General features: G+C 39.6%; 1 protein-coding gene across 3 annotated transcripts in view; it reads right to left on the bottom strand.

Annotated features, from left to right (window-relative positions):
* Positions 1-13277, bottom strand: part of actr3b (actin related protein 3B) — an 82649-nt gene that overhangs the window by 48318 nt on the left and 21054 nt on the right. For 2 of the 3 annotated variants that reach the window (XM_055664164.1, XM_055664147.1), the window contains exons 2-3: positions 9959-10014; positions 2732-2856 (exon numbers count right to left, since the gene is read on the bottom strand). In XM_055664164.1, coding sequence (XP_055520139.1) covers positions 2732-2856; positions 9959-10014 — 181 coding nt within the window. The remainder of the gene's footprint in view (positions 1-2731; positions 2857-9958; positions 10015-13277) is intronic. The other variant, XM_055664156.1, reaches the window with a different exon arrangement.

Below are 13277 nucleotides of genomic sequence, written 5' to 3'. Positions count from 1 at the left end.
TTCACCTCTTGTGCACCTGCATTTAATATTAAACATCGTTTTTGTCCAACAATTTTTCAATGTCAATTCTGGAAATCTTCACAACTTCACAACACATGAACAGAAATAAAATTAATTCTCTGACACATTATGCAGCAGGCATACTAATCAAATAAGAATTGTAATACACCTCCGCAATGTTTTGTACATGTCTTGCAAATAGACAACATTATTACAGTTAATTACTTATTTGAATAAGAATTTTTGTCAAAAATTAAAAAAAATAACATTATTAAGAGCACAACCGCACATAGAAGCGGGTAGATTATACAACAGTGTACATATAATAGTATTTCTCATCGATGAATGATGTTCTTCACATGCCATGGGGCCAACATAAAGAAAAACAATGGTTCATATTGTATGATCACATGGGTTGGCCAAAAGGACCTTTCCTTCTTACTCCTATTTGTACATATAATAAGCCTTCAATCCATGTTGCTTCCAAAGGGATAAAGAAGTGTTAAAAAATAAACCTGAGGATTCCTGAGGCAATCTCCAAATAAATATACACTGAGGGAATTGTGTCAATACAGCTACAGAACCAAAAATTATTTCTTTATATATAAGTTGACAGGTTATGCATTTGAAGGTAGTTTGGAGAGCTTCTTGGTTTCCCATGCCAATGAAGTAAGGTGAGATTTCTGAAGTCACATGAGATACGAGCTGCTGTGGTGGATGTTTATGTCTATTTTTTATTTAGATGTATGTCTTGTCTCTTATTCGATATGACTGCATGGCAAACCAAACCAAATTCAAAACTCGTATGTAGACTTGTTTAATCAATGTTCCAGTCCTTCATAAGTTCATAAGTGATAGAAGCAGAATTAGGCCATTCAGCCCATCATGTCTACTCCGCCATTCAAACATGGCTGATCTATCTTTCCCTCTTTACCCCATTCTTCTCCCTCTCCCAATAACCACTGACACCCATAGTAATCCTTGCACCAAACAATTACATGGACTTAAAAGTATTAAAATAACAGGTTTTGGAATTAGTAGAATTTTTTGTCTTTAATATGTTTATAGATTTCAGGATAGCAAAGATGAAATTCAGAGGTAACAGAAGGAAATTTAGACTATGTCAGCAATGTTCAGAAAGGGATTAAGAAGTGAGATCTGCACAAATTTGGATTTAATGTTCGAAAATGGACTTCAAAACTGTGTAAATCAACATTTCAGGACAAAGGAAGAACATACCCTGTATAGCTAAAATTGTAGGGGAGGAAGACTGTAGCAAAATATAAGGATATCATAATGGTGGGCAGAAGGGCCTGTTTCTAGTGCCATTAAGTCGTTATGGCTCTTTATAAGATAATGCACAGGCTTACAGCGTAGTTTGGAATAGAGCACATGTATGCACTGAATATGCCAAGAAATTTGGAATTGTTTGAGAGCCACCACCAACTGCCATCATAACGAGCAATATCCTTGGTCAATTCTTAATAAAGATAAGGCTTTGACTCCATTTCTCATTCAAGAGAGAAACAAACATTAGAAACTGCAGCCAGAGAAAATGAGAAAGAGTACTTTTTAAACAAGCATAAATGCTTGTTTACCTGGAGAACATGGATAAATGATGTATCGGGTCAAAACGTCACCTCTCCGTGTTCTCCAGAGATGCTGCTTGACCTGCTGAGTGAATCTAGCACCTGTGTCCTTTTGTGTAAACCAGCATCCACAGTTCCTTGTTTCTAGATTTGTTTCTGCCACTTCCTCAAAACCATCTACCAGTTCTTCAAAAGACCTGCTTCACACATCGGTTGAACCGATGGGAACCACCTACATGCACGTTGGTTAACTTTTATTGGGCCAGGTTACATTTGCTTTCGGCCATTAATGATTAGTTTTTTTAATGATAAAAGTTTATTGAACAACTTTTAAATGTCTCCATGAGAAGCAATTACAAATGGTTTAAAGGCCTTTGACAGAGGCAAGGAATCAAAAGGACACTTTGGGTTTTCAGAAGCAGAGCCTCCCAATAGAGCCTGTGGCCCAACCAGACGCCGTCCTGAAAAGCTTGTGCACATTTTTCATTCTTGTTACCTGGTCAAGTTACCTGTTACCTGTTACAGTGCCCAGGCATTGTATTCATCTATGAGTCATACTTTTGAGTCATACTGTTGTGAGACTGATAACACGGCAAAGGGCAAAACATTAAGAGATTCAGTGGGCTTGTACAGAAGAACCTACTGAGGCAGAAGAGCACCTTTGTTTACTTAGAACCTTCCCGTTCATCAAATTCCTGTATCAGGATTTGTTTGCAACCTGGAGACACAAGAGACTACAGATCCTGGAATCTGGAGGAAAAAACAAACTGCTGGGGCAACTCAGTGAGTCAGGAAGCATCAGGGGAGGAAAATGGCCTGTCAATATTTTAGGTCACAAATCTTTCTTCAAAATAATTTTCAGTAGTAGATCTTGAAATACAAGTGGTAGGAGGTATCAATGAGCCCTTTATTTTCTTATTGGAATTAAACAGTCAACTGTTTGTCATACTTCCTTCCCAACACTGAGAGTTTCATTTAAGCCACGGAAAAAAAAGAAAATTTGCATACAAAAGATTTTCTGCCTCTGATTTGTATCGGACATTAGTAATCTTTTGGCTTACAATTTTTAAAAACAAAAGCAAGATATTTAACTTGTATCCTGCAATGTAATGGCAGCAAGGTAAACAAAATATTTGAATTACCTTTGTGGCATACGTAGGTTTATCTACAGCATCATCTCCTATATAAAAGTCTAGATCATCCACTCCCCGCACCAGTCTTCGTTGCGCATAGTCACCTACTTTGGCTGATTCTTTGATAGCTATGCCTGGTGAGATACAACACGCAGAGGGTCAATATGAACCTGCATGCAATCAATTATATCCATTTAAATAGTGTTACAGTATCACTGTTATTGCAATTTGACATCCTCTTAAAAATCTAACGGTTCGAGGTAACTATGGCAACTAATGTACATGAGTGCTGGATACATTTTATCTTGTTTGTTCAGTTCGGGGGAATAAAATGCAAATCCACTGAAGGAAGAGTTTTCACAAATAGGAACTGGGGGCGTAAAAGCCACTTAACTGGACCCCATCAATTACAATACATCCCATGTCAAAATTACGTCTTGGAGCTTTGTGTGTTAAAGTAAAATTTGCCAAATTCGTTTTTCAAGAAATAGACGAAGAAAAATGAAAATTCCAAGGGTAAAATCTGTGTAATAAATTTTAAATATAGCTAAACACCCACATAAAGTGAAAAAAAACCCAAACTGAATGCATAGGATGATATTAGCAGATAAATGCTATTCAGCCCATCGGGGGCACTAACCCAACCAATTTGCCTCACTTCCTGACTGTGTCTCCATAACTTTCCTTATATAGACACAAAGTGTTGGAGTAACTCAGCCTCAGCGGAGAGGCAGCATCTCTGGAGAAAATTAATAGGTGACATTTTGGGTCGGAACCCTTGTTCAGGCTGAAAGTAGAGGTGGGGGAATAAACTGGAGGCGAGAAAAGGACAAAACAAATCAGGGCCAACAACAGATGACGTCAGGAATAGTGGAACCCATTATGTCCCATTGTTACCAAGAGGGAAACAAGGATGCGACCTGTAGAACTGGTAAGAGGACTAGGGTGTGGGAGGGGGGAATTTTTACAGCAATAAATCCACTTCCATGATCCATTAGACACAGCATTCTAGATCATGGCTATGTGATTTGTAAAATAGAATCTTAAGTTGGCTCTAAACCTTTCGCCTATTGCCTCAAATGTACAATCCTCTGTCACTTGAAATAGTTCCTCAATGTTTGCTCTGCCAAAATTATTCAAGATTTTGTATAACTTCATCAAAGTTTTTCCATGAAGAGCAACCACAATTTCTCAAGTCACCACACATAACTGCAATCACACATTCCCAATACGAGTTGAGCAGACATTTGCAGCTTATCCAATATCCTAACATTTTGATAAGTGTGGAGACCAAAGCTGAACACATTGTCCCAAATGGAGTCTCATTCCTGTTTTTTATTAAGATTCAACGCACTTCCTTGTTTTTGTACTCATCGCCTCTCTAAAAATCCATGGGGCCCCTATGCTTTATTAATAAACATATTAATAAACATTAATATTAATAATAAACATATTAATTTAAAAAGCATATTAATAAATGTGCCCTGCCACCCTCAAAGATTTTTGCACATATATTGCCATGAGTTTGGCAACCACAATGTGTAAGCATTTTGACTAGTAAAAGAGAGATTGAAGATGAGGCACATTTTTTGCAAGGATAATGGTCTAAAAAATGTGGGGGGGGGGGTTACCTCAAAAATCTAGTGATGGCGGATTTTAAATCAAAGCTGATCAAAAAGCTGAAGAATGTAACACACCAGCTGATGACATTTTGTTCTTAAATGGAAACCAGTCAGTCAAAATTACAATCAGAAAGGAATCAAAAGATTAATAATACAAGGCAGAAGACACAGAACTCTAAGATTTCAGCTCCAGGTTGGTAGGGAACATTAGGGTGGCACAGTGGCACAGCTGGTAGAGCTGTTGCCTCACACAGCGCCAGACACCTAGGTTCGATCCTGGCCTCGGGTACTGTCTGTGTGGAGTTTGCACATTCTCCCTGGGACTGTGTGGATTTTCTCCAGTTGCTCCAAATTCATCCCACATCTCAAAGGCATGTGGATTTATAGATTAATTGTCCTCTGTAAACTGTCCCTAGTGTGTGGGGAGTGGATGACAAATTGGGATAACATAGTATTTAAATTATCAATGGTCGGCATGGACTCAGTGTGCCGAAGGGCCTGTTTCCATGCTGTACAGCTAAACTAAACTAAACAAATGATGGGATCTAAAGACGCATAGTGCTGGAGTAATTCAGCAGGTAGGACAGCATTCTTGGCAAATCTGGATAGGTGACATTTCGGGTCAGGGAATTATGAGAGATTTGTTGGAATGGGAAAGGTGTGGATAGCCATAATATTTGTGACAAATGAAATCTCACGGATTTCTCCCACATGTGATCATGATGAAGATGGAGTAGGTAAAGAGGGCAGTACACAAATATTATTTGTGCAGAGAAGCTGGTTATCATCTTACATTCATCATTTCTGGATAATTGTAAATAATTCTAGTGACAAAGCATAACCACAAGATGCTGAATGTGATGAAGACAACTCTATTGATGGTTCTGTTAAATTTCTGCTGAAGATAACAGCTTGTATATATAAAAGCACCTTGAATGCAGCTAAATCTCTCAAACAATTTCACGGGTTTTAGTCAAAATTTGCCACCATGCCACACAGAGAAATATTAGAGCAACATTAGAAGTTGCAAAGCTTGCTGAACAGAAAAGGATTTCAAAGATTTATCTTAAAAGCGAAACGAGAGGGAGGGGCACAAAGGAATTTACAGGTGGAGTTCCAGATCTTAGGGCCCAAACAGCTGAAAGATAAACAACGAGGAGTGGAGCATTGAAGGAAAAGACACAAAGATATGGAGCAACTCAGCTGGTCAGGCAGCATCCCTGGAGAACATGACATTTTGGGTTGGGGCTCTTCTTCAGGAGCAATGAAGAGACTGGAAATGGAGGGTCCAAATATCTAAGTGTGTTGTAGGCCCGAAGTATTTAAAAAATAATGAAGGAGTTGCTTATCCAAGAACCATAACAAGCACGCTGCTGAGGGTACTAGGTGTAGGTATGTTACAAAACCTACCTGAATCGTCATTGGGAATCTGCCCAAAGCCATGTCCGCGATTTTGGCGCTGTTTGGAGGGGGCGGGTTTAAAACGCGATTTTTATTAGGCTGTTCCAATCGCAGATGTTCAGCCTAGTAAATCATTAACGAAAAATCGCTGCAAGACCCGGTCGCAAAAGGTATTATTAGTTTTATAGGCCTCGAATAATAGATATAATAGTTTTAAAATTACTGTCTCACTCAGCAACCTCTCGCAGCCCCAGTGTTTTATAAAGCAAACAATTAAAGGTATGTACCTTATTTTTACATTAAATGGGGCATGTATATAACCCTGTATATCAAGTTATCTATAGCGAGTAGTTCATTTTGGGCTTTTTATATCCCGCAGTATTTTTCTTGGCATTTGAGGGCACTAATCCAGCGCGATGTGAACGTTCTAAACCAGCGCGTTCACAGGAACCCACTAGAAAGCCGATTTAAATGGGCATTTATTTACAGCAATTGAACACTAAATTCCTTCCATTTGGCCTATAAATTAATGTAAATTAGATATAAAAATCATGTTATATTGTGAATTATTTGTGAATAATCTTTGGACACTTAGGCTATTTAAAAATGTTAATCTTTCCTTAAGAAATGGGCTTTTGACTATCCAAGATCACAGCTTTTTGTAATGTCCATTGAAAATCAATAGGGAACAAGATGCTAATTTCCGAGTATGAAAATGGCCATAACTTTTTTAATACTTGAGATATGAAAGTGAATTTGGTGTCAAATTAAACTTATTGTTATGCTTTATCTGATGGGATAAATTGCAGACTTGATTTTTAAAATCTCAAAATTTTGTAACATTGCTACTAGGTGCAAGAAAATTTTGTATGACTTGTTTACAGAGGTAAAAGTGGAATAACGTTCGCCTATATTGCTTGGACTTCGGGAGCAAAGATGAGAAGTGTACTCCGTGGAAATGCTCTTCGTGGGGCCAAACTATGTAAGGAATGTGTCCTCACCAATCAGTAACTGGGGTAATGTCATATGAATTTGTGGGATCAGTTGTCACTCCACCAAGGATGCTGTACTGTCAATGCCACATTTGGCTTCCAATAGAAAACTTCCAATTTACTCCTGTCTGTTATTACAAGTTAAAAATATTCCATTATATCACACGATGTAATGGAATATATATTTATCCTCCTAGATCCCTTCATTTTTATCCAAACTGACACACTTGAAAGGGACCAAATTTATTCTCCTTCAGTACCTTGGCAGCCTTCAGCCAAATAGCTCTTCTCAACCTGCACCACTGTAACATCATATGTATTTCCTCTGGCTACAGGTACATGGTGCATGCTAACTGTCCCTAGTGTGTAGGGAGTGTATATTCCAAAGTCTTGATGGAAATTTATGCGCTTGATTTCAGGTATTGATGCCGCAAACTGTGCCAGCCTGCTGCCAAAAATACTGTTTCCCAATGGCATCATTCCAAGCAAAGAAATCGATACCATGCTCTTGGAAATCTGATTACAACTATCAGATGATTTGTCAGGTACTCTTAAACTATCTGATAAAATAACAGATATTGCAGCAAGTGACCCCAGATTCAAAAAGTGGGCTTATTTTACTTTCTTAGTAAATGATTGAAATTTAAGAACAGCAATAACTGTTACTCTGGTATGTAAAGATCTCATCGTTTGCCAAATAATGATTTCCTGGAATGGTCCAGACATTGTGTTTAAAAAAAAAGGACATTATTTTAAGAACATATTCACGGAAAGACCAAATAAATTAAATCCTGTTGAGGAGCTCCAAATGAAGGAAACTTCAAGCCCATATTTAAAACTCTGATTATAGCACTCTTGAAGCGAACTAATTTATTGGTTGAGAACGAAGGTGCAGTGGTTAAGTTACCAGATCGCTTGTTTAGATGCGAGTTCAAATCCCACCATCGAGGCCAGGGACTTAATATTCATATGGGTGGCACAGGGACACAGTGCTGCTTCCAGCGCCAGAGACCCTTGCTCGATGCTAACTACTGATGTTGTCTGTACAGTATTTGTACGTTCTCCCTGTGACCAGGTGGATTTTCACCGGGTGCTTCGGTTTCCTCCCACATTCCAGAGACGTGCAGGTTTGTAGGTTAATTGGCTTCTTGTAAAATTGTCCCTAGTGTGTAGGATAGAACCAGTATATGGGTAATCGTTGGTCAGTGCGGACTTGTTTCCAGATATCTCTAAATGCAAACTAATTAAAATTATTGTTTAAGAAGGAACTGCAGATGCTGGAGAATCAAAGGTACACAAAAAAGCTGGAGAAACTCAGCGGGTGCAGCAGCATCTATGATGCTGCTGCACCCGCTGAGTTTCTCCAGCTTTTTTGTGTACCTAATTAAAATTATTGATGGATTATTAATTGTTGTACATAATGTAGTATTTGGTTATTCTGGGACAAATCATAATCAGACAACTGTTGCACCATTAGCAGCATTTAATGGAAGGAAAGCATTGGTGAAGTTTAAAAAGCAATCTCTATCTAGAAGGCGGGGGGAGAAACGACGAAAGAGAAATTTGATTTGGTCAATCCATACTGCTCATTGAGTATACGAGATAGTTATACATCATAGAGTGTGGAGGTGGGTGAAGGATGGAAGGGAGGAGCGGCGGCAAAATATTTACAAGAAAATATTGAGGAAACATAGAAAATATGGCCAAAGTCAGAACCTTTGTTCTTTACAAATTTTTGGGGGTTAATTTATCTTGAATATGTTAAATAGCTCTCGTCAAAACTGCAGCCTGTATTATACTTTTCCAACATTTGATTTGGCACATAAAACAGCCCTGTAACCATACAGAATATGAACATTTTGTTAGTAGGCTAATTGACCACTATATACTAGTGTAAACAGATTGCAGGAAAATTGGAGTCAAGTTAATAGGCACATGACAGAAACTAGGTACGGGAAATTAAATGTGTGAATAGGACTGCTGGGAATGTTCTTACAACCAGCCATGACTTGACGGAGAAAATGGCCTCCTTCTATGTCATAAGAAAATATGCAAGATGTGACTTAATTTTATAGTTCAAGCTTCCTTCTCAAAAAGCAGATTTAGTGAACCTGAGGAGTTTTTAATGACAATCCAGTAGCATCATGATCAGCTTTACTAATGCAAACGTTTTATTCCAGATTTTCTTAATTCCTGGGATTCAAAGTTTCAAATTGACAGAGGGATCAATGGTCCATGGCATCTCCTGACTATCAGAATGATCAAAGAATATGGCGAGCAGATTATTATTACCTGTTTCTGAGCAGCATTGGTTAAGGTAGGAGAACAAATGTGCTTCTTTCTGCACACAGTAACTTAATCAACATTCCCATTGCAGTGGAATACCAACGGAGTCAAAAGCTAGGACCTGCAAATTCTAACTCCCTTTTATTTTATGGCAATTTTCTGGGAACCACAGTATAGTGTTGTGCCATACCATCATGGAATTCTCTGAAAGATATTACTAATGCAAACTCATATCTAAAGTTAAAGATGATAGGACGGCATGGTGGTGCAGCAATAGAGTTGTTTCCTTACAACTCTAGAGACCCGGGTTTGATCCTGACTATAGGTGCTATTAATACGGAGTTTGCACATTCTCCCCGTGACCTGCGTTGGTTTTCTCTGGGAGCTCCAGGTGATTTAGCTGGGTAAAATTATAAATTGTCCCTGTGTGTAGGAAGAAACTGCTGATGCTGGTTTAAACCGAAGATAGACACAAAATGCTGGAGTAAATCAGCGGGACAGGCAGCATCTTTGGAGAGAAAGAATGGGTGGCATTTCGGATCGAGACCCGGGCTCGACCCGAAATGTCACTCATTCCTCCTCTATAAATTGTCCCTAATGTGTGCAGGATAGTGTTCGTTTGCAGGGATCACTGGTGGCGCGGACTGAAGGGCCTGTATCCATACTGTATCCGTAAACTAAACTAAGCTAAAACTAAATGATAGGAATTAAAAGAGGTCAGCGATGGTCACAGAAAGGCACCAAACACATTATGAACGTGAAGTCAAAAACTCAACTAATATAACATACACAACTGCCACAAGCATTTCAGGTAACATTTATAAATGCTCATACTTCCCCCCCTAGATGAAAAAAAATGTTTCATGTCATTAAACTGGGATAAAACTGCAAAATCCAACTGAAAATATTTTTAAAAGGTTATTCATAGTACTCACAAGAAGGAATGATGAACTGTGGTTCTGTGTTACCTGCATAGCCAAGCTTTGTATATCTGAGGGGAAGACAGGGGAGACAGGGAGCGGGGAAGAGAGAGAAAAAAAAGAAACATCTTCAGAGTTTATCTTTCATATAAGCATATTTATTAAGAGGGAATGTCTCCTTTCACTATGTTTTCAAAGGAAACGATTTGATAGCAGAAGGGACTTTGAAACTATTCAAAGTTAACAGAAAAATTACCTCTGCAAAATGGCATGAAAAATCTTTCCTTAGTCTTTTAATTCTTTGTGATTTATAAGTGTTGTCATATTTTTGTTTTAATACAAAGTACAATAAATGTAATAAAAAATTGGAATTTTTACAATTTCTGGCATATAATCTTCTTGTGACCAAAGCACAGAATAGTTAGTAATTATTTGAAAACATTAACTTTAGTTTAGAGATACAGCACGGAAATAGGCCCGTCAGCCCACTGAGTCTGCACGGACCAGCGATCCCGCAAATTAACACTGTCCTACACACACTAGGGACAATTTTACATTTATACCAAGCCAATTAACCTACAAATCTGTACGTCTTTGGAGTGTGGAAGGAAACCAGAGATTTCAGAGAAAACCCACACAGGTCACGGGGAGAACGTACAAACTCCGTACAGACAGCACCTGTAGTCAGGATCGAACCCGGGTCTCTGGCGCTGTAAAGGGCTGTCTGGGACTTTCAGTAGATCCTTAACTAACTTTGTATTTAGACATGAAAATGTTGCCTTTCTTTTTCACAGTGGAAATTGCCACTTTAAAATAGAAGCGTGCTGAAACAGGGAAGAGGGCAAGGCAGCGTCATTGAAGCTATTGAAGTCTGAAGGGAAGGTCAATGTGTCTTCTTCTCATGCAGTATTCAGGATGGCTAGTTTCCACTCTAGTTCTCTGGATTCTTAGGTGACTACTAAGGAAAACATGGGACTGACACAGATGTGGCAGGAGATGCTTGCTAGAACAGGCAAATGGGTAGTTTGGAAGGTCATGGAGCATAGAACAGTACAGCACGGGAACAGGTCCTTCAGCCCACAATGACTGCCAAACAAGATGTCAAGATAAACTAATCTCATCTGCCTGCACATTACATATCCTTCCTGTAAAGGGGCGACCGGAATGGCACCAAATGTGACCTACCAAAGTCCTAGAAAGCTGTATTAAGATTTCCTGACTCTTATACTCAATATCCCCACCAATGAACGCAAGCATACCATATGCCTTCATTACCAGGAAAAGGTCATGCACTCCTTACCCAATTGTCACTTGGCTGCTGTGTGCTACCAATGCAAGGGCTAAAGGCTCGCAAGACCAAACCAAATGCTCCTTCTCCACTCCGAGTCATCACGGCTCAAGACTTCCAAGGAGCCAGTGGGAATATTGCATAATTTACATGAAGATTTTGAGTCTATCCTTGGAGCTTTTCCTCTGTCAGCTTGGTAATCTCTCCCATTACAGCGCCCGTAAAAATCTGTTTCAGAAGTCTGGTATCAGGCATGCAAATTACATGATTTGTCTAATCGAGGTGACTGGATGCATTAAGACATCAAAGCTGGAGATACTCGTTCACTGATCCTGCCACTGGATTTGGAGGATCCCGTGGTGATAGCATTGTAGATCTTTCCAATATCGAAATAGCTACAAGTACTCCAAATTCCACAAGCATATTAGTAACGTAGAAACATAGAAATTAGGTGCAGGAGTAGGCCATTCGGCCCTTCGAGCCTGCACCGCCATTCAATATGACCATGGCTAATCATCCAACTCAGTATCCCGTACCTACCTTCTCTCCATACCCTCCCCTTAGCCACAAGGGCCACATCTAACTCCCTCTTAAATATAGCCAATGAACTGGCCTCGACTACCCTCTGTGGCAGAGAGTTCCAGAGATTCACCACACCCTGTGTGAGAAAAGTTCTTCTCATCTCGGTTTTAAAGGATTTCCCCCTTATCCTTAAGCTGTGACCCCTTGTCCTGGACTTCCCCAACATCGGGAGCAATCTTCCTGCATCTAGCCTGTCCAACCCCTTAAGAATTTTGTAAGTTTCTATAAGATCCCCTCTCAATCTCCTAAATTCTAGAGAGTATAAACCAAGTCTATCCAGTCTTTCTTCATAAGACAGTCCTGACATCCCAGGAATCAGTCTGGTGAACCTTCTCTGCACTCCCTCTATGGCCCCATTTCTGGAGAACATGGATAGGTGATGTTTCGGGTCAGGAACCTTCTTCAGTCTGATTGTAGGTGAGGGGGGTGAAGGCAGCGAGAAGAGAGGTGGGGATTCTTTGGCTTTTTTCATCCCGGGCCTTCATCCAACAATCTGCCACTCAACCCCCCCCTCGCCTGTGTTCATTTATCACCTGCTTTGTCCTGCCCCTCCTATCCCTCCATGGCAATAATGTCCTTCCTCAGATTTGGAGACCAAAACTGTACGCAATACTCCAGGTGTGGTCTCACCAAGACCCTGTACAACTGCAGTAGAACCTCCCTGCTCCTATACTCAAATCCTTTTGCTATGAAAGCTAACATACCATTTGCTTTCTTCACTGCCTGCTGCACCTGCATGCCTACTTTCAATGACTGGTGTACCAAGTAGGAAAGGAATCTCTGCTGCTCAGTCAACATTTGCTTTATACAAGTTTGTAATCTTTAAATTGAAATGTTATTTTCCTCAGCAGCTAAGGTTTGTGCTGGTACACTGAAGCCAATGGTGAATTGGATATACTGTAGCCAATAAGCAACTTCTGAGGTGTGGGAATTGTGCACATTATCCAGAGTCTTACATAGATCTATATTGTTGGAAGACAGTGGTGTGCAGCAGGGCAAGCTGGTAGCGGACACTTTCATTTTTTTCCAGAATTTAGAGATAGAGCACTGAAACATGCCCTTCAGCCCAGCGAGTCCACACCGTTTAACAAAGCTGCAGGATTTGTGAAGTAATCCACAAGAAGGAGTCCACTTTATGAGAACATCAAAATTACTGGTCAAGAAGGCAAATGTAGTCAAGGCAATACATAGATTTTTATGGAATCTCAAAGGGATACCTCCGAGTTAAGTTATTAAAGCAATTGAAGAGAGCCACAGAGCGAATAAAAGAAATAAAAAGGTAGAACCTAGTCCTTATCAAAGGCAGTTCTGTGCTTCATATGATCTTATCAAGGAGATATGCTTTAACAGTAGGGAAAGGGTGGAAAATGGAGTTCACAAAAAGATATTGATATCGCAGAGATTGTGGCTTCAGAGATGACACTGGGTTCAGCAGTGACCACGCCAACACTCGCAGAAAAGTGA

Source organism: Leucoraja erinacea, chromosome 2, assembly GCF_028641065.1.
Source record: "Leucoraja erinacea ecotype New England chromosome 2, Leri_hhj_1, whole genome shotgun sequence".
NCBI classification, from domain to species: domain Eukaryota; kingdom Metazoa; phylum Chordata; class Chondrichthyes; order Rajiformes; family Rajidae; genus Leucoraja; species Leucoraja erinaceus.
This window is presented reverse-complemented; position numbering and strand designations above follow the sequence as displayed.